We start from the raw sequence: 26,616 nt of genomic DNA, 5'->3' as shown, positions 1-26,616 counted from the left end.
TACACCGCATTCCTTAATATTTTTTTCAATATAAACAAGGGTTCTTTAACTCCCACAATAGTGCTTGGACAATATTTCAGAACTTGGCTCCTTTTATGGTGAAAAACTTTGCTACAGGTCCCTAAATCCAAGTTTTATTAACGGGGAGTTTATTTTTAAGATGGCAACATTTGCGCCCGGAACGCCCAGTATTCCTTCCTTCCTTCCTTCCTTCCTTCCTTCCTTCCTTCCTTCCTTCCTTCCTTTCTTCCTTTCTTCCCTACCTTCTCTATCTTTCTCTCCATCCCTCCCTCCCCCCACCCTCCTTTCTTCTATCCTTCTCTATCTGGAAGTTTTTAAGAAGAAACTGGACAGCCATTTGTCTGAAATGGTATAGGGTTTCCTGCCTGAGCAGGGGGTTGGACTAGATGACCTCCAAGGTCCCTTCCAACTTTATCATCATCATCATCATCATCATCATTATTATTTTCCTTGCTTCCTTCTCTACCATCTCAATGTTTTCCTCTCTTCCCTCCCTCCTTTCCCTCTCTCAAATTTTCTTTCTTTCCATCCTTCCTTTCTTTGTTTTTTTGTTCCTTCCTCTCTGTTCTTGTTGTTTTTCTCTTTCTTTTACCTTTTCTTTCCTTCTGTCCCTCCCTCCCTTCCCTCTCTCAAATTTTCTTTCCTTCCTTTATGTTTTCTTTCTTTCCTTCCTCTCTGTCCTCGCTGTGTCTTTCTTTCTCTTTCTTTTCCCTTTTCTTTCCTTCTCTCCCCCCTTCCCTCTTTCATTCTGAACTGCCCTGCAGCCCAGTTCAGTTGCAACAGGCCCCAATCCCAAGGATCCAGTCCCCAGGCGAGAAACCTTAATGAAATGAACAGGAGGCTCTCCACGTTCCCTCAAAAAACAGGTCCCCAAACTCTGCCAAGTGGAAAAGGAGCAGATCAGTGGGAAAAAAAACTAAATTATCCTGAAATTTAACGCCTGCAGCGGCTCGGTTCATTTTGTTTTCCGCAAATTGGGCACCAACGATTGAAAGCAAGGGATAATATTTTGTCAGGCGGGTGGCTATTTTTAAAAAGACAAAAGAAAACACTGTGTGAAAGTTGGAGGCGATGTTGCAAATTATTTGTGGTTAATTTAAGATGCCTTTCGGAGAGTGAACAGTAAGCCACGAGCAGTCCCTGACTTACGACTACAATTGGGACTGGATCTCCCGTCGCTCAGTGATGACCGGGGTCCCCCCCATGCCAATCTGATCATTGCCTAGGCAACATCACTTCCTCCCCCCCACCCCATTCACCAGGTCGTTCCCATGCACCATTACACATTTGCACAGTGATGAAAAAGTTCTGCCACCGGTTCTTGCCTGGGGTGGCCTTTACAGGTCTGGAAAGCCCAGGAAAGCTGAAGTCAGGTCATAAAACAGCGACGTTTCGCTTAGCGACCGCTTCGCTCAACGACCAAATGGCTGCTTTCCCCCTTTGAAGTGGCTCAACGAGGCCTACCTGTAATGCAGTGGAGGAAATTGGGTTCGTGCAACGCTAGCTTTGGGTGGCTCAGCGTGCAAGCAGTCCAGCCTGCCGAGGAGACTTTGATGTCCTGGCAAATCTGGAAAAAAAAAACAGGTGAATTCATTTAAGCCAAAGAAGAAGGTTGTGTGAATGTACCTGTGTTTTCATCTTTCGGCTGTAAGGTGTTTTTTTTGGGGGGGGGGACACCTGTGGATGTCACTTGTCCTGGGAAGATCCTGCCATCTGCTGGAGGGTGTGCAGAACTACAGTCAGACTAAGCAACTTGGATCCAGGTTATTATTTGAAGGACAGCCCAACAAACAAGAGGAATACAAATCAAGAACAACTAATAACAGGTTTAAAAACTATGACTCAAGAGCCAGAGTTGGTAAAGGAAAAGAAAAACAAAAAGTTATATAATAAGCTTGAATGGCCCTCCTCCTCTTCCTCCCAAACATCTTTCGCTTCTAGCCCTGATGATGTTGCCTAGTTGGGTCATGAAATGTCTGCAAGAAAACAACCAAGCTCAGAGAGCACCAAGGATCCCACAGTCCTCTTTCTCCTCCTCCTCCTCCTCCTCCTCCTCCTCCTCCTCCTCCTCCTCCTCCTCCTCCTCCTCCCTTCTAGCCCTGATGATGTTACCTAGTTGGGTCATGAAATGTCTGCAAGAAAACAACCAAGCTCAGAGAGCACCAGGAACCTTGCAGTTCCTCCCCCTCTTCCTCCTCCTCCTCCTCCTCCCCCCATTCTAGCACTGATATTGTTACCTAGTTGGGTCATGAAACATCTGCAAGGAAACCACCAGGCTCAAGTGCCAAATTTTGGGAATGCTGCAACAGTTGTAAATGTGAGGACTGGTCGTAAGTTATTTTTTTGAGTGCCCTTATACCTTTGAACAGTCATTAAATGAAAAGACAGAAAAAAAAAGGAAGGAAAAGAGAGAGGAAGGAAGGAAGGAAGGAGTAAGTAAGGAAAGAAACAAGGAAGGGAGGAAGGAGGGAAGGAAGGAAGAAAAAAGAAAAAAGAGAAGGAAGGAGGGAGGGAGGAAGGAAAGAAGCAAGGGAGGGAAGGAGGAGGGAAGGAAGGAAGAAAAAAGAGGAGAAGAAGGAAGGGAGGAGGGAGGGAGGAAGTAGAGAAGCAAGGAAGGGAGGGAGGGAGGAGGGAAGGAAAGAAGGAAGAAAAGAAGAAAAAAAGGAGAAAAAAAAGGTGTGCAGGTTCTGCACATGCTCAAAAATACCTTCGTCTTTCTCTCCCTTAACTAAAGCTAGAGATCTTAATCAACAAAAGCTTCTAAATGGTCCCTAATGAAAAAGAAAATCAACCTCAGATTAATAGACTTTGAAACGCTCCAGACTTTCTCCGGAATTCTCCCTTGGGACAAAATTCTGGCTTGGCTGATGGAGCGATGGATTTAATCTCCTTTTTTTCCCAAAAGCCAGCAAATTACAGTCTCTGGATTTCATGGGTGGATCCCCTTTGTCCTTTCAAAAAATCTTCCCCAACGTGATTTCACAGTGGATCCAGAAGGGGGAAGGCGTGAGCTGAGTGTGTGTTTGCACTCCCATGTGGAGATGCGCTCTTTAACCAGACCGGCTGTTTTCCGATGTTCTTTTTTCCTTCCTTCCTTCCTTCCTTCCTTCCTTCCTTCCTTCCTTCCTTCCTTCCTTCCTTCCTTCCTTCCTCCCTCCCTCTTATCTTTTTTCTTTCATTCCTATTTTTCTTGCCCTTCCTTCCATCTTTCCTTCCTTTCTTTTCCTTCCTTCCTTTTCTTTCTTCCTCCCTCCCCCTTATCTTTTTTCTTTCCTTCCTTCTTTCCTCCCTCTTTTCCTTCCTTCCTTCCTTCCTTCCTTCCTTCCTTCCTTCCTTCCTTCCTTCCTCCCTTCTCTCTTTTCCTTTCTGTTTAATGACTGTTCAATAATGAACGAAGCAGAGGCTGGTAGGTGCTGCTTTCAAAGCAGACCAGCTGACCTGGGGAATGAATGAATGAATGAATGAATGGGATATTCCAGGAAAAGTTGTGGTGGAATAAAATGGTTGCTTTTTCAGAACCATTGTTAAAATCTAGGATCTGTAATAACAAAGACGAGAGAGTTGAGAAAGAGACCCACACAAACAGACATACTGTATGTATTACCCTGTCTACATCATGATTTGTTTCGCTCTGTTCATTGGGCAAGATCGGACAACCATTGGATGGGATGGAATAAGGACACCTGCTTTAGCCGGGGGGATGGACTAGAAGACCTCTAAGGTCCCTTGTTGCCCTATGTTACCTTATCCTTCATACCAGGGTCTCCAATCTAGGCAACTTTAAGACTTGCAGACTTCAAATCTCAGAATTCCCCAGCCAGCTATGCGGAATTCTGGGATTTGAAGTCTACAGGTCTTCAAGTTGCCTATAAACTGCAGATGGGATCTTTGGTCTGGTTTATGAACTCAGTTTCTAGAAGTGAGGCACCCAGTCTAGAGACAAGTCCCCCCCCTTTCTAGAAGGCTGTTCCAGAATCAAAATCCTGGGGCAGGGGGGGAATTCCAGAGAAGCAGAATGCTGGCAATTATTGTGGAATTTTACTCAGGCTCATAACAGGCTTTGCCTTGTAGATCTGAGATTCCTATTTAAAAAAAAAAAAATAACAATAATCACAGTGCACGTGGTAATTAGGATGGTGGTGTTGAGGAGGAATTTAGGAAGTCAATTTGTCAGTTTCTATAGGTGATCAGATCCAGGCTAACAAATGTTTGGCTGTGGTACAGCAGGGGCATAATCCCTCCACAACCTCCAGCCTCAAAATGTGGATATTGGTGGGAGAATTCAAATAGAAAAGGGGGAGTGAGGGAGGGATGGAGGGAGGAAGGAAGGAAAAAAGGGAGGGAAAAGGGAGGGAGGAAGAAATGGATGGGAAGAGAGGAGGAAGAAAAGAAGGAAAGGGAGAGAGAACAGAGGGAAGGGGAGAAAGGAGGGTGGAGAGAGAAGGAAGGAGGAAAGAGAAAAGGAAAGGAAAGGGGAGGAAAGAAAAAGACAGACGAAGGAAGGAAGGAAGGAAGGAAGGAAGGAAGGAAGGGGAGGGAGGAAGGAATGGATGGGAAGAGGAAGGGAGGCAGGAAGGAGAGAGGGAAGAAGGAGGGGAAGAAAGGAAGGAAGGAAGGAAGGAAGAAAGAAAGAAAGTGGGGGAAGGAAGGAAAAAGGAGTGTGGAAGGAAGAAAGGTAAGAAAGAAAGAAAGAAAGAAAGAGGGAAGAAAGAAAGAAAGTGGGGGAAGGAAGGAAAAAGGAGTGGGGAAGGAAGAAAGGAAAGAAAGAAAGAAAGAGGGAACTTTCCTGCTAAGTTTAAGCAAGAAACATCTTGCTTTCTTTGCATCTCCTTCCAAGGCAGAGTCCTTCCCCTTTTCCTAGGATTCCCCCCCCCCCCCAAAAAAAAAAAATTACCCTCGCATTTCACAGCAGGGCTGCTTCTCCAGCCCCTGGGAAAGCTGGTCTTAATCTGGAGCAGACCAGCCAAAGGTCTGACTCAGCCCAGCTGCTCCGACTTTTCTTCTCCTTGGCAGGAAGTGGCTGAATTGAGCTTCTATTGGGGCCCAGCCACGTGACCCCCCCTCTTCTTCCGTGCCCCCCCTCTTCCCTTTGCAAGGATCCTGTATCTTAAAGCCATCAAAATCTCTCTTTGGGACTTTCACACAATAGGGCATTTTTCTGCATGCGCATCCCTGCTCAGCACTGGCCTTTATTATTATTATTTTTTTTTTTCCTGGAGGACAAAGTGTCTTGTTTGCACATTGTGACTTTTTTTTTGCAAGCCATCGGGGCGCAGATTCTGCCTTTCTTAATACCTGCTTAAAAACACTCCTTTTTTTTCTTATGGGGGAGGAAGGGAGAAGGGGAAGAGAAGAGGAAGGGAAAGAGAAGGAGAGGTAGAAGGTGAAGGAAATAAAAGCTATTCTTTTAATAACTGTAGGAAAAAAATTGTAGAAATGTAATGCCGTTATATGAAACTGTCTCTCGAGCACAAATGTTAACACTGTAACGCAAAGGCAGCAATGCACTGCCAAATGTGTGAGAAGGTTTGTTCAATGTTTACTGCCTAAAATTCCTCCAGAGACAGGAACTTACACTTTAAGCGGAATATCAAAAAGGGGGATTTTGACCCTAGGAGGTGAAAATTACAAACAAGATAACAGCAGATGGGTGGAAGAGGTCAGGGATGACTTAAAGTACAACTTCAAAGGACGTCTATAAAGAGGAAAGAGCTTCTTAGATGGGACAGGCATTGTGAAAAGTATACAATGCAGAGCTTGAAAGCAGGCCAGGGCTCTCTGGAACCCAATCCATTGGGAAGGATCCCGCGTTTGCAAACGCCTCTTCTTTCTTCTCTTTCCTTTTCATTCTTTTTATGTTATTCTCCAATAAACCTTTGTTTTGTTCACCAGACTTGTCTTCGTATTGTGAATGTCAACATTTGGGGTTTTTACATCTCACAAAGGGAAGGTAGAGAGGGAGGGGGAAGAAGGAGAAGAAGGAGGGGAGGAGGAGAAGGAGAAGAAGAGAAAGAAGGAGTGGGAGTGGGGAGGAGGAGGAGGAAGAAGAGGAGGAGGAGAAGCAGGAGGAGGAAGAAGAGGAGGAGAAAGAGAAGGAGAGGAGGAGGAGGAAAAGCAGGAGGAGGAGAGAAGGAGAAGAGACGGAAGAAGAAGAGGAGGAAGAGAAGAAGAGGAGGAGGAGGAAGAAGAAGAGAAAGAGAAGAAGAGGAGGAGGAGGAGAAGCAGGAGGAGGAGGAGAGAAGAAGGAGAAGACGGAAGAAGAAGAGGAGGAAGAGAAGGAGGAGGAGGAGGAAGAAGAGGGGAAAGAGAAGAGGAGGAGGAGAGAAGAAGAGATGGAAGAAGAGGAGGAAGAGAAGAAGAGGAGGAGGAAGAAGAAGAAGAGAAAGAGAAGAAGAGGAGGAGGAGGAGAAGCAGGAGGAGGAGAGAAGAAGAAGAGACGGAAGAAGAAGAGGAGGAAGAGAAGGAGGAGGAAGAAGAAGAGGGGAAAGAGAAGAGGACAGAAGAAGGAGAAGAGACGGAGGAGGAAGAAGAAGAGGAGGAGAAGCAGGAGGAGGAAGAGAAGAAGAAGAAGAGGAAGAGACGGAAGAAGAAGAGAAAGGGGAAGACCACCACCACCACCACCAGCAGCATCCTCCTCCTCCTCATTCCGCGCGATCGTGGGCCTAAGGTGTGAACGATCCGGGTGGGGAAGGCAGCGGGGGTTGGCGGGGGAGGGGGGGGAACGGACACGCCCTTCCCTTTCCTGGGACGGGGGGGGGGCGATTCCCTGGGCAGGGAAGCCGGCAGACCGGACAAAGCGGGGAGGGAGGGAGAAGCGAGCGGGCCCTTTAAGGGGGCGGGGCGGGGGGCAGGGAGGGGGACGGAGCCAGCCACACCGGCGGAGGCAGCAGCAGCGGCGGCGGCGGCGGCGGACGCACCGTCGGGACAAAGGGGACGCCCCGGATCGGGACCAGCCGACACCGGAGCGCGCGACGCCGCTTGCAAAAAGAAAGGAAGGAAGGAAAGAAAGAAGGAAGAGTCGGGGAGGGAGGGGGGGGAATCGGCAGCCTTCCCATTCGGATTGCACGTGGGGAGAGCAGCCGGCCAAAGCCCCGCGCCGCGCCCTCCGCTCCCCGCAGCCGGCGGGCTCCGCGGACTCCGGGCCGGGAACAAAAGAGGCGGCTCGGCGGCCGGATGGCGGCTCCCTGCAGCCCGGAGAGCGGCGCGCCGGGGGAGCGACCCCGCGTCTACTTCCAGAGCCCCCCGGCGTCGGCGGGAGGGGAGGCGGGCGCCGAGGACGAGGAGGGCCCGGTGCGGCGCCAGGGGCGGGTGACGGTGAAATACGACCGCAAGGAGCTGCGGAAGCGGCTGCACTTGGAGGAGTGGATCCTGGAGCAGCTGACCGTCCTCTACGACTGCCAGGTGGGCGCCGGGGGGGGGGGGAGACTGGGGGGGGGAAGGAAGGAAGGAAAATCAGAGGGAGAAAGGAAGGAAGGAGGGAAAATCAGGAAGAAGGAAGGAAGGAGAAAAGAAGGAGGGAGGGAAGGAAGGAAAATCAGAAAGAAAGGAGAAGGAAGGAAAAGGAGAGGAAGAAAGGAGAAGGAAGGAAGAGAAGAGAGGAAAATCAGGAAGGAAGGAAGGAGAGAAGGAAGGGAAGAAAGGAAGGAAAATCAGAAGGATACAGAAGGAGAGAAGGGAGGGAAGGAAAATAAGGAAGGAAGGAAGGAAGGAAAATAGAGTTGGAGGGGACCATGAAGGTCCTCTAGTCCAACCCCTATTCAAGCAGGAGACCCTCTACCATCCGGACAAATGGCTGTCCAGTCTCTTCTTAAAAGCCTCCAGTGATGGAGAAGGAAGGAAGGAAGAAAACCCTTCCCCATCCCGGATTTGCCCAGCAAAGGGGGCGGCTCCAGGTTGTGGGGTCAGAGGGAGGGCTATCTGGTGACCCCTGCCCTGTTTCCCAGAGGTTCAGCCCCTATCACTTCTTTCCTCTTGCTTCCCAGGGTCCTGACCGCCTCCCATCCTTGCCCCTTTGCACACAGTCCTGATCCTAAGGCTATCCTGACCTTTGCTCCCTTAAGCTTCCTCCCCCCAAGTCTTCCCCACCCCATAAGGGGGGCCCTTCTGGACCTGGAGCCAGCAACCTCCAGGGTGGACCCTCCGGAGATGAGAGAGATGAGATGCGGGAGGGTCTCGCAGGAGCTGGAAGCTGGCAATTAAGCCGCCTCTGTCCCAAACTCAATTTGGGGTCTTGATGCTGCTGGCTTCCTGGGGTGGGCACTGCTCCCCAAAGGGAGAGCCAGGAAACCACCATCCTCCCTCCCAATTGGCCTGTTTTAAGCCAGGGATCTCTCCCTCTTGTGGTCACCCACCTCCCTTCTCTGACCCAGAATCCTGGTGACCTCGCATCTGACAGTGGGGGGAGGAGGGGGACAGTTCTGCCACCACCTCCCTACAAAATGTGCTGGGAATTCTGGCGGCTGTAAGTCCTGGCATGTTCGGAGCCTTTTTCCAGTTGCCAAACTGGGTTAACGCAACCCTCCCACTCGCAACCCTCCTCCTCACCCGATTCCCACAGCGGATCACCCCAGGCCAGGGATCTCCCTATTCCTGCCAAGGTGGCTCAGAGGGAAGGTCATTTAAGGTCGCTGGCATCCCAGCCCTTCTGGGTGGCGTGGAAAAAACTTTGTGCAGGGTCTCAGTGCCCTTTTTTTTTAAAAAAAACCTCCCAATTGCATAGTGTTGTGAGTTGGGTTGAGGGGGGGGAGGGATGCCCCTAACTTTGCCCAACTTAGCCGCTGCCTGCCCCCCTTAAATCCTGCGTGATTCCTTGAGGGAGGGTGCCACGGGATCGGGCAAAAGAGTTGTTAACACTTTTTTCCATCTTGACAACTTGGCATCTCAAGTTGGTGTCATCTGCTCTGCCCTGGCAGCCTTCGAAGGCGCTCTAAATGTGGATCACAATAGCAGGATCGGCTTTCATGGCCCCCCCATCTGTCTCACGGCTGGTGGGCATTTTGGCGGAGGCTAAATGCCATCTGCTAACCAACTTCAGGAGGGGCATGGTTTTTTTGGGGGGGGGGCAAAGGAACAAGAGAGCTTGCTGGGATGGGTCTTCCGTGAAAATGTAAGGGAGGAGCAAGCTAGACGTGAGTTTCCTGTCCTAGATTCTCCAGTGATGGAGCAGCCACAACTTCTGGTAGCAAGCTGTTCCACTGGTTAATTGTCCTCACTGTCAGGAAGTTTCTCCTTAGTTCTAGTTGCTTAGTTTCTATCCGTTGCTTCTTGTCCTGCCTTCAGGCGCTTTGGAGAATAGCTTGACTCCCTCTTCTTTGGGGCAGCCCCTCAAATATTGGGACACTGCTATCATGTCCTCCCCGCCCAGTCCAGCTTTTCATTAAACTAGATATACTCCAATCTTCATATGTTTTAGCCTCCTAATTGTCTTGGTTGCTCCTCTCTGCACTCTTTCCAGAGTCTCTACATCTTTTTTTACATTGTGGTGACCGAAACTGGATGCAGTATTGCACACGTGGTCTTGCCAAGGCCTTATAAAGCGTGAGCTCCACGTGACCTCGATTCTCTGTTGATGCAGCCTCTGGACTGGGTTGGCTGTTTTGGCAGCTGCAAACTCTAGTTGACCATTAGCTAAGGAAGCCATAAAGGCCGGCCTTGGGAAGGGAGGCCAAACCCGGCTTGCGAACCTTCGCTCCTTCCCAGCCGCTCAAAGTTTAAGCTCGCTTCTCTTTGTTTACCAGGTTGCATGTGTGAATGGAAAAATATGGGTGGATTGATTGGGTTAGGGCCATGTCCCAAGACATATTAAGGGAGCAAGGGTTTCGGATACAGGCGATTTACGACGGTTCTTTTAGTGTCCGTTCGAAGTTATAACAGCACTGAAAAAAGGGACTTAGGACCGTGTTTCACACTTATGACACTTGCAGCATCCCCAGGCTTTAAGGCAGGGGTCTTCAAACGTGGCCCTTTGATGACCTGTGGACTGGGAGTTGAAGTCCACAGGTCATCAAAGGGCCACGTTTGAAGACCCCTGGTTTAAGGGATCAAAATTCGGACGCTTGGCAACTGACTCACGTTTATGACGGTTGCAGCGTCCTGGGGGACCACCTAATCCCCTTTTGTGACCTTCTGACCAGCAAAGCCAGTGGGGGTTCACTTAACGACGGTGCTCCTAACATAACAGCTGCAGCGATTCGCTGAACAACCGTGGCGAGAAAAGTCGTAAAACGGGGCAAAGCTCACTTAACCAATTTCTCACTTAGCAACATAAATCCTGGGGCTCCGTTCCGGTCGTAACTCAAGGAAATACCTGTAGCTCTTTTAAAGACGGGGAGGAATTGAGGCCTGGCTAGGTTGGAGGACAAAGGAGTGACCTTTTGGAAGGATTTTTAAAAAAGGCGGGGGGGGGGAAATAAACAGAACCCGCAAGGCAAAAGCTTCTTTTCCTAAATAGCTTCCGTGCGCCAGGACAGGTACCTGAAAGCCATTTAGCCATAAAAAGAAAGCAAAGGGCTTCTGGAAAGATGATGTCCTTTTAAAGATCAATTTTTAATCAATCAGCCTGATTAATTTATAGGCTGGTGCGGAGGGCTAAGTGCAGGGCTGGTGTCTTCCATGGGGGGGGGGGTTGAGAGGACCATTTCCATTATCCTTTTAACGGAGGAGGATGGGAAATGTTCTCTTGGGTCAGCTAAGTCACCTTCCTGAGGAGCAACTTTAAAAGCTGGGTGGACTTCAACTCCCAGAATGCCTCAGTCGGCGAGCAAGCAAGCGGACTGGAGGATTCTGGGAGTTTGAATCCACCTGGCTTAAAAGTGGCTCAGCTTGAGCAACGCTGGTCGAGGGACAGATGGAGAGCAATATGGGCCTCCCTGCAAGAAGAGAGCTAGCTTATCAATAAAAATTTTAAGTCTAAGAGCCCAGCCTTTCCGTGAACTTGCAGGAAGGTTTAGAAACGAGCACAAAATGATTGCATTGGGCGCCACCAGGGATCCTGACTCCGATATTTCTGCTTGTGGGGCCAGATTGAAAGAAACTAGCTAGCTAGCTAGCTTCCTTCCTTCCTTCCTTCCTTCCTTCCTTCCTTCCTTTCTTTCCTTCCTTTCCTTTTTCCCTTGCTTTTTCCTTCCCTTTTTCTTTCCTTCCTTCCATTTACATTCTTATCTCCTTCCAATTTTTCTTCCTTTCCTTCTTTCCATTCTTTCCTTCCTTCCCCTTTTTCCTTGCTTTTTTCCTACCTTCCCTCCATTTTTTCTTTCCTTCCTTCCATTTACATTCTTATCTCCCTCCAATTTTCCTTCCTTCCTTCCTTCCTTCCTTCCTTCCTTCCTTCCTTCCTTCCTTCCTTCCATTTTCCTTTTCTTTCTTCTTTTTCTTAGTTTCCTTCCTTCTTTTTCATACCCTTCCTTCTTTTCCTTCCTTGCTTCCTTCTCTTCCTCCCTCCCTCTAATTCTCCTTTTCTTCTTTTTCTGAGTTTCCTTCCTTCTCTCTCATATCCTTCCTTCCTTCCCTTTCACTTTTCCTTCCTTGCTTCCTTCTCCTTTCCTCCCTCCCTCCCTTCCTTCCTTGGGACCTTTGCAGGACATCCCAACGGGGCTCAAATAACAGCTGGACACTTATGCAGCAAACAGGAAGATGCAGAGAACGGTCCTAACTGCAAATGGTCTTGCCTTTTTTGGGGAGTTGGCCCTGTACCCCTTTCTCACCAAGGAGAAGTTTAAATTGCGGGGGGGGGGGGGAAGAGAGAAGGTTCCCCCAAGATGCTAGACTCAGCTACGAAAAGCAGCCGAATTCTTCCCAGCTCAGCACCGGGAGGGAAGCTAACTTTTGATCGGATGGTTTGAACCGTGTGTTGTCTGTCGAATTGAGGCGATGTTGCCCAGGGACCCCTTGACGTCTCCCCACTTCTCTCCCCATTTCACGATCCCCGACGAGAGGAATTAACACCTAAAACTTGGCTTTTCTCCTCCTTTTTAATTCCAGGAAGAAGAAATTCCCGAATTAGAAATAGACGTGGATGAACTTTTGGATATGGAGAGCGACGAATCGCGGAGCGCTAGGGTGAAGGTAAAAAAAAAAAAGACCGGGAAGAAGAGAAGCATCCATGGAGATGGTCAGCCAGACAGATCACGGTGCTTTTTTTCAAGAGGCAACTTTTCCAAGAAGCTTCTTCAGCTCTGACTGGATGGTGAGGAAGGGAAGGATTTATGCTCCTTGCAGACCGCTGGTCATTTGCATTCTTTTTAGAGAGTCGTTGAGGCCACTTGGAGGCTTAGCTGTGTCCTCAGGATCACCTGAGTGGTGCAAATGAGTGTGGAACAGCAGTTCCAAGAAAGCTCCACACCCATTTGCACCACTCAGGTGACCCTGAGGACACAGCTAAGCCTCCAAGTGGCCTCAACGGCTCTCTCAAACGATGCAAATGACCAGTGGTCTGCAAGGAGTATAAATCCTTTCATTCCCCACTATTTGGTCAGAGCTGAAGAAGCTTCTGGGATGAGAAGCGAAACGTCTTTAAGAAGTTTTTAAGAAGAGACTGGACAGCCATTTGCCCGAAATGGTCTAGGGTTTCCTGCCTGAACAGGGGGTTGGACTAGATGACCTCCAAGGTCCCTTCCAACTTTATTATTATTATTATTAAAAACAAGGAAATACAGTTGCCTTGAGGAAAAAGCACCTTTGGGGAGAAGAGAAGCGTCTCTTTTGCCCACACAGGCACACGCTGGTTACAAGAGGGGCTTGAGAAAGGGGGCACACAGGGGTCTCATTGTGTCCGCACACAAGTCACAAGGAGGGCTGGAGAAGGGGGGGGGATGCCTGTGTGTTTCATTGTCTCTACACCAAAGTTACAAGAAGAGCTTAAAGGGTGTGCATGTGTGTCTCATTGTCTCTTCTCACACACACACACACACTACAAGAGGGGCTTGAGAAGGGGTGTGTATGCGTGTGCTTCATGTTACTAACGCCAGGGCCATCACAAGACCCGAACTTGGGTGGGTCCTTTCACGCAGCCACCCAAAAGCAGACGTGTAAATTCCAGCTGGGATGTGTAACCTTAAACCAAAATAATAATAATAATAATAGTAATGAGGGATTTTAAGAAATTGCAGCTCTCCACCCTCAAAGGTTTAGCCAGGGGTCTACAATGGCAAGCTTTTTTAAAAAGCATAGAGCTTCTCTGATTTTTTTTTTCCCCCTCTTTCCTTTCACCCCCTTGTAGGAACTCCTGGTCGACTGCTACAAGCCCACAGAGGTATGTCTTGGCTAATTAAAACAAACAAACAAACAAAAAATACCTTTTTCTACAGCCAGCTTATTGGCGGTGGCCGGTTTTGCTCCCCCGCCTGCCCCCTTAAACTCCCCCGGGAGGGTGCTAGCCCTTAAGTGTCTGGTTCCCAGGAACAGCTGCAAAACAGCTGCTGCCTCCATCTCTGCGGGTCTTGGGGGGGGTCCCCAGCACCTGTTAGGGGAGGGGGGCTGGTCCACCCCCTCCCTTGCCTCGCCCTTTCTCCCAAGCCTTGCCTCCTGAAACGGGGGGGGGGGGGTGGGCAAAACAGGTTGTAGGCAAAGCAGGAACAGCTTCATTACGGTGCAAACCCCCCCCCCCCCAATGGGAGAGAACTAGTCAAGCTGATCCCAGATGTGGGTTTTCCGGCTGGAAAACAGAAGTCCAGACTGAACAGATGTGCCAAAATGAAGGTTGCTTACCTGGGCCAGCCTCTTTTTTTTTTTTCCTCCACAAACTGCCCAGGTTGTTCCACCTCCAGTTGGGGGTAGACTGCCTCTGTCCCGGGAGGTTTGGCTTTGCAATCCCACTTCAAGCAGGGCTGAAGGTCTGGTTTCAATCCCTTTAAAGCTAGGGTGTGCAGGTATCCTATCAGCCTTGGCAGCTCTTAAGAGGGGTGGACTTCAATTCCCACGATCCCCCAGCCAGCATGCTTTCAGAGGGGGGGGGACTTCAACTCCCAGAATCCCCCAGCTAGCAATAGGAATGGAAATCTGCTCATCTTAAAAGCATGCTGGGGGGCAGAATTCTGAGATCTTAAAGCATGCTGGCTGGGGAATTCTGGGGGTTGAAGTCCCCGTATTTGAAAGCATCTCAGCTGGGGAATTCTGGGGGTTGTAGTCCACCTATTTTAAAGCATGCTGGCTGGGGAATCCTGGGAGTTGAAGTCCACCCATCATAAAGCATGCTGGCTGGGGAATTCTGGGAGTGGAAGTCCACCTATTTTAAAGCATCCCACCTGGGGAATCCTGGGGCTTGTAGTCCACCCCTCTTAAAGCTGCCACGGGTGAGAAATCCCGCTACGGACCCGGTGCAGGGGAGTCAAGCTTTACTCGGGCCCTGCGTGAGCCATTTCCTTTCCTGTCCTTCCAGGTTTTCGTAGTTGACTTGCTAGACAAGATCCGAGGGATGCAGAAGCTAAGCACCCCCCAGAAGAAATGACGTCCTGTCCGTCAGCAGCCGTCCTGCGTGGCCCCTGCCATTTGGGGACCCCGTGTGTCGCTGAAATGTTGGCAGTGCTCGGTTTCCAGGGAAGGGGGGGACGCTTCTACAGGGCTGGGGAGGATCAATTAAATCTCCCCCCCTCGCCTCTAGGACCGCGAAAGAGCAAGATCCTCCATCTGGGGATGCTTTGATAATCACAACGATTCGGTCGCCTTTTAGCAATATCTGCGCTGCCCCCCCCCACCCCCCCATCTGTCCTGACTCCCGAGTGAGTGTGTCTGTGTGTGCAAAGGGAGGAGGGGCATTGGTTCTCGAGGGGAGGGGGAGCAGAAAGAGAGAAGGATCTTAAAACAGAGATCTGGATGGGGGAGGGGAACATCTCCGTTTGGGGGAGGGCGGTTGGTTTGTTTTTTTAATTATTGTGTTTTTATATAAATTTAATAAAAGAGGCTTTGAGAAGAGGTGGCCTGGTTTTTGCAACGGGGGGGGGGGGGAAGAAAAGTGCGGATGAGAAAGTTTTTTGGGGGTTAGGGAGACACTGGAGTCTCCCGTCACTTGACCGGAACGCCTTAACTTTTATTTTTTTATTTTTAAAAAGCACTCGTTTTGCAACCCTTTGAAGTTACAATGGCTCTGAAGGAATGTGACTTACGACTGGTCCTCGCGCTTACAACCGTTACAGCATTACAGCATTTGTCCGAAATGGTATAGGGTTTCCTGCCTGAGCAGGGGGTTGGACTTGATGACCTCCAAGGTCACTTCCAACTTTATTATTATTATTGTTATTATCATCATCATCATCCCCAGGGTCACAGGGACAAAATTTGGGCTCTTGGCACCTATTTTCGATCACTGAAGCATCCTGGGGGACTACAGGATGACATGAATTCTGGGAGTTGAAGTCCACCCCTCTTTAACAGTTGCCAAGGCTGAGAAACATTGATAGGATATCTGCAGCATCCTATCTTAAAAGGATTTAAAGCACTGGAAGTTTTTAAGAACAGACTGGACAGCCATTTGTCCGAAATGATACACAGGGTTTCCTGCCTGAGCAGGGGGTTGGACTAGATGACCTCCAAGGTCCCTTCCAACTTTATTATTATTATTACTATTACTAAAAGGTGGTGTAATTTCCATTTGGAACTGTCCCGTTGAGAAGCCAAGTCAGGGAAGGATATCGTAGTCGCTTAGCGTCAACAGCCTCACTGAACAACGGTGGCTGAAATGGTGGTCAAACTGGGCTCAACCCACTGAACGATGGGCTGGCTTAGTAACGGAAATGCCGGTCCCGATTTTCGTCATAAATCGAGGATTCCCTGTAATTCATTAAGCCAAAGTCTGGATTTTTTTTTTAATGTTGTTGTTAAGTGTGCGCGCACACGCGCGCGCACACACACACACACACACACACACACACTCGCATATCTCCCCCCCCCCAAAAAAAAACCAACCATCCTTTGGCTTCATAAAATGGTCAGGTTCAACCAATAGGGTGTCATAGTAGCTAAGATTCCTCCTCTCAATTGTCCAATCAGACGATGGGCAGGTTGGCTGGGGAATTCTGGGAGTTGAAGTCCACAAGCCTTAAAAGTTGCTATGGCTGGACACCCCTGCTCTAGCACCATTGCCCAATTGCGGTCTCTCTTTCACGGGAGACTCAAAGGCCGATGGGTGTTTGAGGAAGGCCATCTGGGAGAATCCTGCTGCGGAAATAAACGGCGTTCCGGGCCGCACAGCTTTCCCGCAGCAAAACGTATCTTTCCTCTCTGGGAATTATTACGGGGAAAACCCAGGGTAACAAGCTACTATTCCAGGAATTGCAATTCAGCCACATCTTTCTCTTTAAGCTACTGGGGGAATCAACCCTGGCCGACAGCTTTGGCTTACAGAGTAAGAGCTGGAAGGGACCTCGGGAGGTCTTCTAGTCTAACCCCCTCCTAAGCAGGACAAAATGACTCTCCAATCTCTTCTTAAAAAATCTCAGCTTCTTGGATCACTGGGGAGGGGGGAAGGAGAAGAGGACCTCTGAGTAGCCCCCCCCCCAGCAAAAGAGAGCTCTTCCTTTCAAGCTGCTTCTAATTAGAGGTGAAAAACAGAGACAGACGCCGGTAACGAGAGCAACGCCTCTGCCTCGATTGTCCCAAAGGAGTTGCAGACAAGCGCAGCCTTCACCCTCCCTCCTTTTGATGGTAGTGGCTGAACACAGCAAGGAAGGAATGCTTTTCAGGGCCTGGAGCTGATCCCAGCGTTTTTCCAGCCTTAAGTCACCGCTTGAGCAAAAAAAGCTTCGTGCCTCTCTCGCTCGGATCCGCTCCCTTGTCCACGTGGCTCGGAGGTGGCTATCGGAAAAGAATGCCCGCTCTCTCATGGAGCCCAGGCCTAGAAGGAGATGGGAGGAAGCAGCTGACTTTGGGGAAAAGCCACACCCGGAATACCGCACCCAGGTTTGGACACCACCTTACGGAAAAGATGCCGAGACTCTGGAAAGAGTGCAGAGAAGCGCAACTAAAGATGATGAAAGGCCTGGAGGCTAAACCGCACGAAGAACGGTTGCAGGGATTGGGTTTGGCCAATTCTAGTTTAAAAGAAGGCGTAAGGCTGACTTGACAGCAGCCTTCCAATATCTGAGGGGCTGCCCCAAAGCCCTCTGAAGGCAGGACGAGAAACGACGGATGGAAACGAATCAAGGAGAAACTTCCAAAAGAGTGAGGACAATCCACAGTTTGCCTTCAGAAGTGGTGGGTGCTTCATCACTTGGAGGTTTTTAAGGAAAGATTGGACAACCGTTGGGTCTGAAATGGCATAGGGCGGCCTCTTGCTTGACCAGGGGGTTGGGCTAGATGACCTCCAAGGCCTCTTCCAACTCTGAAACACCGGGAGGTCTACCAACGAGGCGAAAACAGGTGACTAAAGGATGCTAGGTCCAGAAGAGGTTCAGAGGCTGCTCGGGTCCCTTCCCAGTGAGAGAAACCTCCTCTTTGATTTGAAAGCATATATAGAGGAAGTCCTCAATTTACAACCACTGGAAAAAGTGACTTGCAGCTGGTCCTTGCACTTAGGACCGTCGCTGGCATCCCCCTCTAATCAAAATCTGGACGCTTGGCAACCGGTGTGTATTTGCGACGGTTGCAGCGCCCCAGGGTCACGTGATCCCGTCCTGTAAACTTTCCCAGCTGGCTTCCAACGAGCAAAATCAAGGGGGGGGGGAACCGGATTTTGCTTAATAACTGCATGACTCGCTTAACCGTTTGCCTAACCAGGGCAAAAAACAGTCATAAAACGGGGTGGGACTCGCTTAACCAGCGCCTGGCTTAGTGATGGAAATCCTGGTTTTTTGCAAGTTGAGAACAAGCTCTATAGTTCTGCAAGGCTCCCAAGAACTCACACACGCACACATACACACACACACAACTGTTGGCTTCAGGGACAAAGCCACAGTTAGGCCCCAATGTGATTCTCCCCACCACGTGTCTGTATTTTAAAAAGGCAGCATAAGCCACGGTTTGAACCCGTGCCCACTTACATCGTGGTGTGGAGAAAACCTGCCACTGTGGTGCCTACAACGCAAATTTTCTCCGTTTCCCACCGCAAAGGCGTTTACAGACTTGTAAACCACGAATGTCTGGCACAGCGCAGGCCATCCGCTGTTCGCTTTGTAGCTAGACAATGCTGGCGAAGGTCCAGCCTTTTTGCACTCCCACCACCCGCTCCGTGCTCAGCAGCGAAAACTCATCCTGTTATCTCACTTTCTCGCCAGCTCCTTGCGGCAGGAACTTCCGTTCCTTTATTTCCGGAGTCGCTGCTGTCCTTAGAAGAAACCACGCTTTCTTCTGCAAAGTCAAGGCAGGACAAAAGGGCCTTTTGTTTTTCTGTTTTAGCAGATGCTCAGCGGCTTGTTCGGGGTGTTCTCGGGAAGGGGTCCCAGAATTCCATGGGGCAGCACAGGAGAATTCTAGGGGGTCTCTTCTCCATCAAGGTCTAAGGCGGTGTTTCTCAAGCTTGAAGATGGGTGAACTTCAGCTCCCAGAATTCAACAGCCAGCACACTTTAAAATGGGTGGACTTCAACTCCCAGAATCCCCCAGCCAGCCTGCTTTAAGATAGGTGGACTTCAACGCCCAGAATCCCCCAGCCATTATGCTTTAAGACGGGCAGACTTCAACACCCAGAATCCCCCAGCCAGCCTGCTTTAAGACAGGTGGGCTTCAACTCCCAGAATTCCCCAGCCGTGATGCTTTAAGACAGATGGACTTCAATTCCCAGAATTCTACAGTTAGCACGCTATGGCTGGGGAATTCTGGGAGTTGAGGTCCAGCAGTGTTAAAGCCTGCTGGATGGGGGATTCTGGGAGTTGAGGTCCAGCAGTGTTAAAGCCTGCTGAATGGGGGATTCTGGGAGTTGAAGTCCACCCGTCTTAAAGCAGGCTGGCTGGGGAATTCTGGGCGTTGAGATCCACCCATCTCGAAGTTGCTGAGTAATCCTGGTCCTGACTGTTGAACAGGCAGCCATTCCTGCTCCATTGAGGACCCCTCCCTGCTACTCCCCTTTTCCTCCTTGGAGTTAAAAGCCCCCAGGACAAGAGTTAACCTTTTAAGCACAGGGCAATGCCTATCAATTTGGACAGCTTCCCCCAAGTTGATCTGTTCAGCCTGTGGCATTCACGGGACAAAATCTGATCTGTGCTTTTTTTTATTATTATTATGATTTGGCTCACCTAGGAGCAACACACCCCCTTTTGACCGATCCTTCTCCGGCCTGTCCGTCCATCTTTCGCGTGCGCCCCCCCCCCTCCCCAAAAGCCCCTCTTCCTGGGAGAGACGTAGAGCTATAGTTCTTGGCGACGCTCAATCTTCAGCAGCTCCACTTCGAAGATTAGCGTGGCGCCGCCTGGGAAGAGCATGGGAAAAGAGAGAAATGAACTGAAATTGGGTGGGGTGCTTGTTTTGTTTTGGTTTTTTTAAACCTTCGTGGCTGGGTATGAATGAAGTCGATGCCTAGAAATGGAAGAATATGATGCCCGCAATGGATGAATGGCTGTCCAAGTTGATGGAGTTAGCGGAGATAGCTAAAGCGACCGCTTTGATTAAAGAATACAATTGTGTTTCTACTTGGAAACCGCCTCTGGACTTTATGCTTGAAGTGGGGGGGGGGAATGAAAACCTGATTTTGGCTTTTGCTGATTGGATAGGCCTGTTGTTCTAGGAATGGCTAGTATATAGTTATGTAAAAGTAAAATGTTGAGGTTGTATGTTATTGCCTTATTCTGCTGAGCTGAAGAGAGTCCGAAGTCAATGCTTTTTTTTTTTTGTCCCTTCACCCTACACTTTTTCCTCTTCCCCTTCTCCTCCCCTCTTGCCCCCTTATTCTCGTCTTTCTTTCTATTTTGATAAAACTAATAAAAATGTATAATTGCGTGAAGGAAGTCAATCCAAACAGGATAAAGTCCAATGAAAAAAATTAAGATAAGGATGATGTAGAAGATGTAAATTCTTCATTGCTGGGTTAACAGAATACAATGTCCTGGTCTATGGCTGGCTGACTTTGGGCCAATCACCAGGAGACAGTGAGTTCTAGTCCCGCCTTAGGCGTGAAAGCTGAATGGGTGACTTTGGACCAATCACCAGGAGATGGTGAGTTCTAGTCCCGCCTTAGGCATGAAAGTCAGCTGCCTGATTTTGGACCAATCACCAGGAGACAGTGAGTTCTAGACCCACCTTAGGCATGAAAGCTGGCTGGATGATTTTGGGCCAATCACCAGGAGACGGTGAGTTCTAGTCCCCTTTTAGCGATGAAAACTGGCTGGGTGACTTTTGACCTGTAGTGGTTAAGATGCCAGAATAGAAACCAGGTGGCAGTGAGTTCTAGTCCCACTTTAGGCATAAAAGCCAGCCGTGTGACTTTGGCACAGTCGCTTTCTCTCAGCCCGACCCGCCTCACAGGGTCGTTGTGGGGGAAAATAGGAGGAAGACGTATTGGATATGTTTGCTACCTTGGGTCGCTGGTAAAAAAATAAGGAAGGTGGGATGCATGGACATAAATAAAAGGAAGAAATAAAATACCTGGGATTTTGGGCGGTGCTCCCCGATCTCCATAACCTGCGAAAGAGACAACAGAAGCCAAATCAGCCGGATGTCAAAGGACATGAGGACACAACTCTACTCAAGCTCCAGAAAAATTAAGCGTTAAATACGCCAAGAGGCAACGAAGCCATGCCGGAGCGTAGCTGCCCCCCGTCTTTAGGAGCAGAGCGCCCACCCAGCAGTGCGATTCCTGTACCGGTTTTGCTCTCGTTCCTTACCTAGCTCTGAGGGGATGACTAACTTCCTTTTCTCGCCTTCACACATCCTGAAACAGCAAAAGAAACGACAAAGAAGCCGTTGGCATGACCAATCTGGAGGGCCAGAATTTTATTCTGCCCTTTTTTAAACTCTGGCTTTCCATCTTGACCATTCCAACCCCACTATGAACTGTTTTGAAGACCCTTCTTTCTTTCTCTTTCTTTCTTTCTTTCTTTCTTTCTTTCTTTCTTTCTTTCTTTCTTTCTTTCTTTCTTTCTTTCTTTCTTTTTCTCTCTCTCTCTTTCTTTCTTTCTTTCTCTTTCTTTCTGTTTTCTTCCTTCCTTCCTGTTTCCTCCTCCTCAGACCCCATTCCCTTCTAGCACTGATGAAGTTACCTAGTTGGGTTATGAAATATCTTCAAGAAAACAACCAAATTTAGAGAGCACCAAGGACCTCATATTATTCTTTTCTTTCTTTTTCCTTCCTTCCATCCTTTTTCTTTCTCTTTCTCTCTCTCTCTTTCCCCCTCCCTCCCTCCCTTCATCAAGGGCACCCCAAATCCATTCGGACCCCTGTTCCTCAGAAGCTGGCTTTTACCCCAGCAGGCCTTGATCCCAGCCTTTGATGACTTGTCCGGTGCCCAGGGAGAAGATAAAGGGCTGATCACGAGTTAAGCTGCTGTCAAACTCCGTCCCGTCTTCCAGCTTTCCCTGGGAAGGCACAGAGATGAAAATTAAATGACGGGAAGACCCCCGATCTACAGGAAGGGTCTATGGAGATTCTCCATCATCCAGGACACGGTTGTCCCCAGGGTGCTTTTTTAGGGGGCAACTGGACTTCCTTTGTTTGTTTTTTTTGGTTTTTTTTTTAAGGTGCTGAAAAAGCTTCTTGGATGAGAAGTGAAACGTCTTCAAAGAAAGAACAAGGAAGTCCTGTCTTGGGGACACCTGTAGTAACCATTACCCATGGTGCAGAAGGGAAACCTAAGAACGTTTTTCCTGATACAACGGTGGTTCTCAACCTTTTTAATGCCGCGACCCCCAACCGGTCGTAAGTCGAGGACTACTCAACCGGTCGTAAGTCGAGGACTACTCAACTGGTGCAGCACCGTTTGCAGAATGGGGCTTTTGGCGGGCTCAGCAGGGCAGAGACAGCCTGGACAATTCCTATTGGCTTTGGAAAGCCAATAGAATTAGACTCTATTCAAGGGAGTCTATTCCATTGGCTTTCAAAAGCCAATAGAATAAAAGGGAGTAGCACAGCTAAGAAAAAGGGGGAAAAAAATGGCGGACAGCGTTGTTTGGCGACCCCCGTGAAATGGTCGTTCGACCCCAAATGGGGTCCCGACCCACAGGTTGAGAACCACTGTGATAGAAGATGAATTTCCTACCGTGCCCCAAGCCTTTGGGAAACAGGGCAAGGTGGTTATAGCTTATTTATTGATACAATCAATAAATAAGCAAAGCTCTCTTGTTGGAGCGACTGTGCCGCTCTTAGCAAGGAGCAAAATAGCCTCTTCATCCCACGCGGCGGCTACGCTGCCATTCCGGTTTTTCCTGCTCCCGAACCAGCTGTCTATGGGAGATTCTCAGTCATCCAAGGTGTTTTTCCAAAGGCAACTGGGTTTTCTTTGTCTTTAAAATCACAGAAAAATACTTGTCAGCCGAGTTTTAGATTTGCCCTCCAAGCTTGCTTCTTATTTTTTTTTTTTAACGTTGTGTTACCAGTCTAGGTAACATTATCCTAGCAGGATTTTCTTGTCCTATTCTGCTCAGTTCAATTCTTCAGAAGAAAAAGAACAGAAAGTCCAAGAAGCGAAAAACTACCGCGGGGGGGGGGGCAAATCAGCCGTCCTTTCTACTAAAAGGAGCCAGAGACATTCCCAAGTTCCTGTGTCCAGAAGCCGAAGGGTTTATAGTGCCCGAGGTCATGGGGGAACCTGAGAACGAGAAACCAGATTTTGGCCATGTCGTTCTTTCTCCTTGGCAAGGGAGTCCACCAATTACACAGTTTTTTTTCGTGGTCAGCTATCCACACTCGGCCTAAAAAGTTGCTGTCACCGAGCCCTGGAACGGGGTTTAGTGTGAGTCAGCAAGGGTGTGTAGCTGAAAGACCGCTGAGGTGTGTGCATCCTCCGGGAGGGTGACTCAGAATCAGGCCCACAGGAAAAGCGAATTTTCAACTCGCTTCATCCTCTTAGCGAAATTCCTAGCAAACTCTTCAAAGCCAACACCCAGAATTCCTCACTCAGCGTGCCGGTTAAGGTGGCCCACATCTGCTAAAGTTGCCAAGTTTGCAAAACACTAAACCAGGGCTCTTCAAACTTGGCCCTTTGATGACTTGTGGACTTCAACTCCCAGAATTTATCATTTATCACTTTATTCTTTCCTGGGGCCTTGGGGCCTCGGAGGCAAGACCACCACTCAAATGCAACTGGCTCCAAAAGAGTCTTTATTTTGTCTTTGCCAACAGCCACTTAAAGAGGGGGTGGACTTCAACTCCCAGAATTTCCCAGCCACCTGTCCACCCATCTTCAAATGGCCTAGGACAGGGGTCTTCCAACTTGGCCCTTTGATGACTTGTGGACTTCAACTCCCAGAATTCTTCAACCAGGTTGCTGAATTCTTCAGCAATGCTGGCTGTGGAATTCTGGGAGTTGAAGTCCCCATGCCTTAAAATGGTCAAGGTTGAGAAACACTGCCGTACGCCCTAGAACACAGCTTTGTCTCCGTCTGCCTCCCTTTCCCAAGTTTGGACAGCGCTGGCTATTCACTCTGCTTTCTCACACTCACTGTGTAATGCATGTGGAGCACGTCGCCTTTTCGGGACTTGACGGGGCAGTTGTCCACCCGCTTCTTGACTCCAATCTGCAGCTTCCGTTTCCCTTCCGTGCTCAGCACCGGTGAGCAGATGGCCCAGAGCGCCAAGGTGAACAGCACCGCCCCCAGGTTTGCCTGCATCGCTCACGCCCCTGCGGAGACCAACAACGCTGATTAGCGGAAGCGGCACGCTCAGAAATCTCAGCGGGAATGCGGATGGGATGGCTCAGCAGCATGCAGCGAGCGACGTCTTTGTAGGATGGGAGGGGATGAAGTCAACCCATCGATAAAATCCATACTGGGAACAGGGGACTTCTTGCAAGGGGGGGGGGAAAGAATCTTAGATATGAGTTTCATACTGACCGTTGAAGCTCTTAACCACCTCACCCATTAGCGCCCCAGGGTCGTTCATGCACTCGAGATGCGTTTAGAATTACATGCTCACCCCGGCTTCTAACTTGGCATGCACACCAGCAAGCAGCCCCCCCTCCCCCCGCTTTTCCAGAGCCTCCGGACTTACCCAAGTGGCTAGTCAGGCTCTGCTCCCTCCCCTGGTAGCAGTCGCCACAACCACTGTCCAGAGTCTTTCAAGGAATCGCCACCCCAGGAGTTGGCTGAGTTGTCTTTTTGCTCTGACTCCCCCCCCCCTCCCTTCTCGAAAGCATCTCCCCCTGCTTATCTCTAACCCAGGTTTTTCCCAACCTTGGCTGCTTTAAGAGGGGACTTCAGCTCCCAGACCCCCCCTGGGTTTCTCAAACTTGGCCACTTTAAGACAGATGGACTTCAATTCCCAGAGTTCCTCAGCACGGAGGGCTGGGGAATTCTGGGAGTCGAAGTCCCAGCCTCTTAAACACTGTCAAGATTGAAAAACAATGCTCCCTTTCCTCCAAAGGAGCCTACTGTGTCCTCCCCGGCCCGCACTACAGGTAGTCCTCAACTTACAATAGTTCATTTAGTGACCGTTCGGCACTGGGAAAAAAATAAACTCATGACCGGCTGTTCGTCACACTTACGACCGTTGCAGCATTCCCTCTGGTCATGTGACCAAAATTCAGATCCTTGGCCATTGACTCCTACTTACGACATATTTACATCCCGGGGGTCACGTAAACCCCCTTTAGCATCGTTTTGACAAGCAAAGTCAATGCGGAAGTCAGATTCACTTAACAACTGTGTTACTAACTCAACACCTGCAGTGATTCACTTTACAACGGTAGCAAGGCAGGTTGTAAAATGGAGCAAAACTCATGGAACAAATGTCTCACTTAGCAAAAGAAACTTTGGGCTCAGCTGTGGCCGTGAAGTTAAGGACTACCTGTATCTCCCACCCCACCCCAGCCCACCCCACCCCGGTCCCCCCCCCCGGTCACCTTCCTGACATGCTTCTTAAGAGACCCCGTACCCTCCCTCGCCTTGCCCACCCTTCCTGGGGCCCTCCTTCTGGAAGGTCCAAACCCTGGCTTCGTTCACCGCCGCTTCCTCCTCACTGCAGTTGGTCACCTTGGCCCAAACCCACATGATGCCGGTGCCCGAGGGGTTCCTCACTTTGTGCACCCAGACGTCCCCGGACGCCCCGCCGGCAGGGGCCGGCTTCTCCCGGGGGATCCAGACCTGGTTGAGCTCCGCCGCTCCGCTCTTCCGGGACAGGGGCCCCTCCTTCAGCCAAGGCAGCCCCATCCTCTCGGGGGGCCTGACCGGCTTGCGGGGGACCCAGACGTCCCCCGAAGCCTGGGCGGGGTCCCGGGGCCAGCCCCCCGAGTGCCGCTTGGCCCCGGCGTGGCCAGGGAGCCCCCCCGAGAGGCTGCGGCTGACCCCCAGGGCCAGCAGCCCCATGCTGTCCTCCAGGCGCTCCCGGGGGGCCCTGAGCCCCAAGTCCCAAGCCCTGTGGCTGGCCAGGCGGGGGGTCCCCCCTTTCCTGGGCTCCCCCCTGTCCTTGGGGGCCCCGCAGCCTTCGCAAAGGCCCCCCGGCCAGGAGGCCCGCTTGTCCTGCACCGCCTTGCTCTGGCTGGCGGGGGCCCCCGAGGCGGGCCCCCAAGGGTCCCCGGGCCCCTCCCTGGCTGGGAGGGCCCCCCACTCTCCAAGGGACCCCCTGGCGCCCCCTGCCTTGGCCTGGGGGGCCTCCCCGGCCGCCCTGGAGGGGCCCTCCCCGGGGGCCCAAGACACCTGGGTCCCCACGTCCCTCAGCTCCGACCGCCTGGGCTCCAGGCGCCTCCCCGGGCCTTCCCGCGGGGGGTCCCCCACTTCTCCTCTCCCGCCCCCCGCAGGCTGCCCCCGCTCGGAGCCTCCCCCGGGCCGCTGCCCTCCGCCCGGCTCCAGGCTCCTCGGCGCCCCGCGCCCGGGTCCCCCCCTTTCCTCAGGACCCCCCATTTCCCCCCCCTCTCACCTCTCCTGGCCTCAACGGATACCACCCACCCCTCTGCGCATGCGCCCTCCGCCGCCCCGGCGCTTCCTCAGCGGAAGAAGCCGACGCGGGCGCCGCCATATTGGTTTTTTTCCCCTCAGGCGGGCGCCCGCCTCACGTGATCTTCACGCCGTGTATGGATTTAATTCTCTCCAAGGAGAGCCGGAGGCTGAGAAGTTAAAATCAGGACGAGCCAGGAAATATGTACATTTATATATATGTATATAAAGCTTAGTTAAAAGGTGGATAGCTGGGCCCGTTCACGTGAGGAGGGAGTGACGTCACGTCCTCCCCAGGGAGAGAGGCGGGAGCACAGAGCTCGAGTGGGCGTGGCCGAGGCGCCTTGAGTGGGCGGGGCTGATGGAATCCCTCCCTCCTTTCATTCGAATACGGTAGAGGAATATTTGCTGGTTGGGAAAGGAGCAGCTGTGATTTCCTACGAATATTTCTGTAAGAAATATATTTAATAATAATGTTATTAAAGATAATGTTGCTCGCAAATTAAAAATCAGATCTCTCAAAGCCATAATAAAGATGTAATCAATAAAAAAAATACAGCCAAAAATAAAGAGCTGGCCCTGTGCAGTTTATATGGTGCGAGTAATAATAATAATAGAGTTGGAAGGGGCCTTGGAGGTCATCTAGTCCAACC

The 26,616-nt window shown here is 50.3% G+C and overlaps 3 protein-coding genes across 5 annotated transcripts; 1 reads left to right on the top strand and 2 right to left on the bottom strand.

Moving 5' to 3' along the window:
- Positions 1–1,521: 1,521 nt before the first annotated feature.
- Positions 1,522–26,019, bottom strand: FKBP2 (FKBP prolyl isomerase 2). 3 transcript variants are annotated; one of them, XM_039363537.1, is made up of 6 exons: positions 25,947–26,019; positions 23,537–23,715; positions 21,342–21,454; positions 20,765–20,811; positions 20,526–20,561; positions 19,140–19,353 (listed from the first exon to the last, which is right to left on the bottom strand). In XM_039363537.1, exons 2-6 carry the CDS (start codon positions 23,702–23,704, stop codon positions 19,292–19,294), a joined length of 426 nt encoding a protein of 141 aa, XP_039219471.1. In that variant the 5' UTR covers positions 23,705–23,715; positions 25,947–26,019; the 3' UTR covers positions 19,140–19,291. The 3 variants fall into 3 exon arrangements, with proteins under 3 accessions (XP_039219472.1, XP_039219471.1, XP_039219473.1); XM_039363538.1 differs by lacking the exons at positions 19,140–19,353; positions 20,765–20,811 and adding an exon at positions 1,522–1,588; XM_039363539.1 differs by lacking the exon at positions 20,765–20,811.
- On the top strand, positions 6,888–14,926 carry PPP1R14B (protein phosphatase 1 regulatory inhibitor subunit 14B). Its single transcript, XM_039363540.1, has 4 exons — positions 6,888–7,422; positions 12,001–12,084; positions 13,238–13,270; positions 14,396–14,926. The coding sequence occupies exons 1-4, from the start codon at positions 7,195–7,197 to the stop codon at positions 14,462–14,464; spliced, it is 414 nt and encodes a 137-aa protein (XP_039219474.1). The 5' UTR covers positions 6,888–7,194; the 3' UTR covers positions 14,465–14,926.
- On the bottom strand, positions 24,937–25,930 carry LOC120317110 (translation initiation factor IF-2). The gene has a single exon (XM_039363435.1). The coding sequence runs from the start codon at positions 25,928–25,930 to the stop codon at positions 24,950–24,952; it is 981 nt and encodes a 326-aa protein (XP_039219369.1). The 3' UTR covers positions 24,937–24,949.
- Positions 26,020–26,616: the final 597 nt, after the last annotated feature.

This window comes from Crotalus tigris, unplaced genomic scaffold (assembly GCF_016545835.1).
Source record: "Crotalus tigris isolate CLP2741 ecotype Arizona unplaced genomic scaffold, ASM1654583v1 scf7180000019553.37968852642:3898890, whole genome shotgun sequence".
Taxonomy (NCBI): domain Eukaryota; kingdom Metazoa; phylum Chordata; class Lepidosauria; order Squamata; family Viperidae; genus Crotalus; species Crotalus tigris.
The sequence above is the reverse complement of the archived record's forward strand: the minus strand, read 5'-3'. Positions and strand labels throughout refer to the sequence as shown.

What these genes read in the sequence shown, in the direction of transcription:
- PPP1R14B (XM_039363540.1), top strand. Translation starts at nt 7,195, where the DNA reads ATGGCGGCTCCCTGCAGCCCGGAGAGCGGCGCGCCGGGGGAGCGACCC. An exon ending in CCGTCCTCTACGACTGCCAG is followed by an intron (nt 7,423 to 12,000) that starts GTGGGCGCCGGG and finishes TTTTAATTCCAG; the next exon opens with GAAGAAGAAATTCCCGAATT. An exon ending in ACTGCTACAAGCCCACAGAG is followed by an intron (nt 13,271 to 14,395) that starts GTATGTCTTGGC and finishes CTGTCCTTCCAG; the next exon opens with GTTTTCGTAGTTGACTTGCT.
- FKBP2 (XM_039363537.1), bottom strand. Translation starts at nt 23,704, where the DNA reads ATGCAGGCAAACCTGGGGGCGGTGCTGTTCACCTTGGCGCTCTGGGCC. An exon ending in TGCTCCACATGCATTACACA is followed by an intron (nt 21,455 to 23,536) that starts GTGAGTGTGAGA and finishes GTGCCTTCCCAG; the next exon opens with GGAAAGCTGGAAGACGGGAC. An exon ending in TGGGATCAAGGCCTGCTGGG is followed by an intron (nt 20,812 to 21,341) that starts GTAAAAGCCAGC and finishes TTGCTGTTTCAG; the next exon opens with GATGTGTGAAGGCGAGAAAA.
- LOC120317110 (XM_039363435.1), bottom strand. Translation starts at nt 25,930, where the DNA reads ATGGGGGGTCCTGAGGAAAGGGGGGGACCCGGGCGCGGGGCGCCGAGG.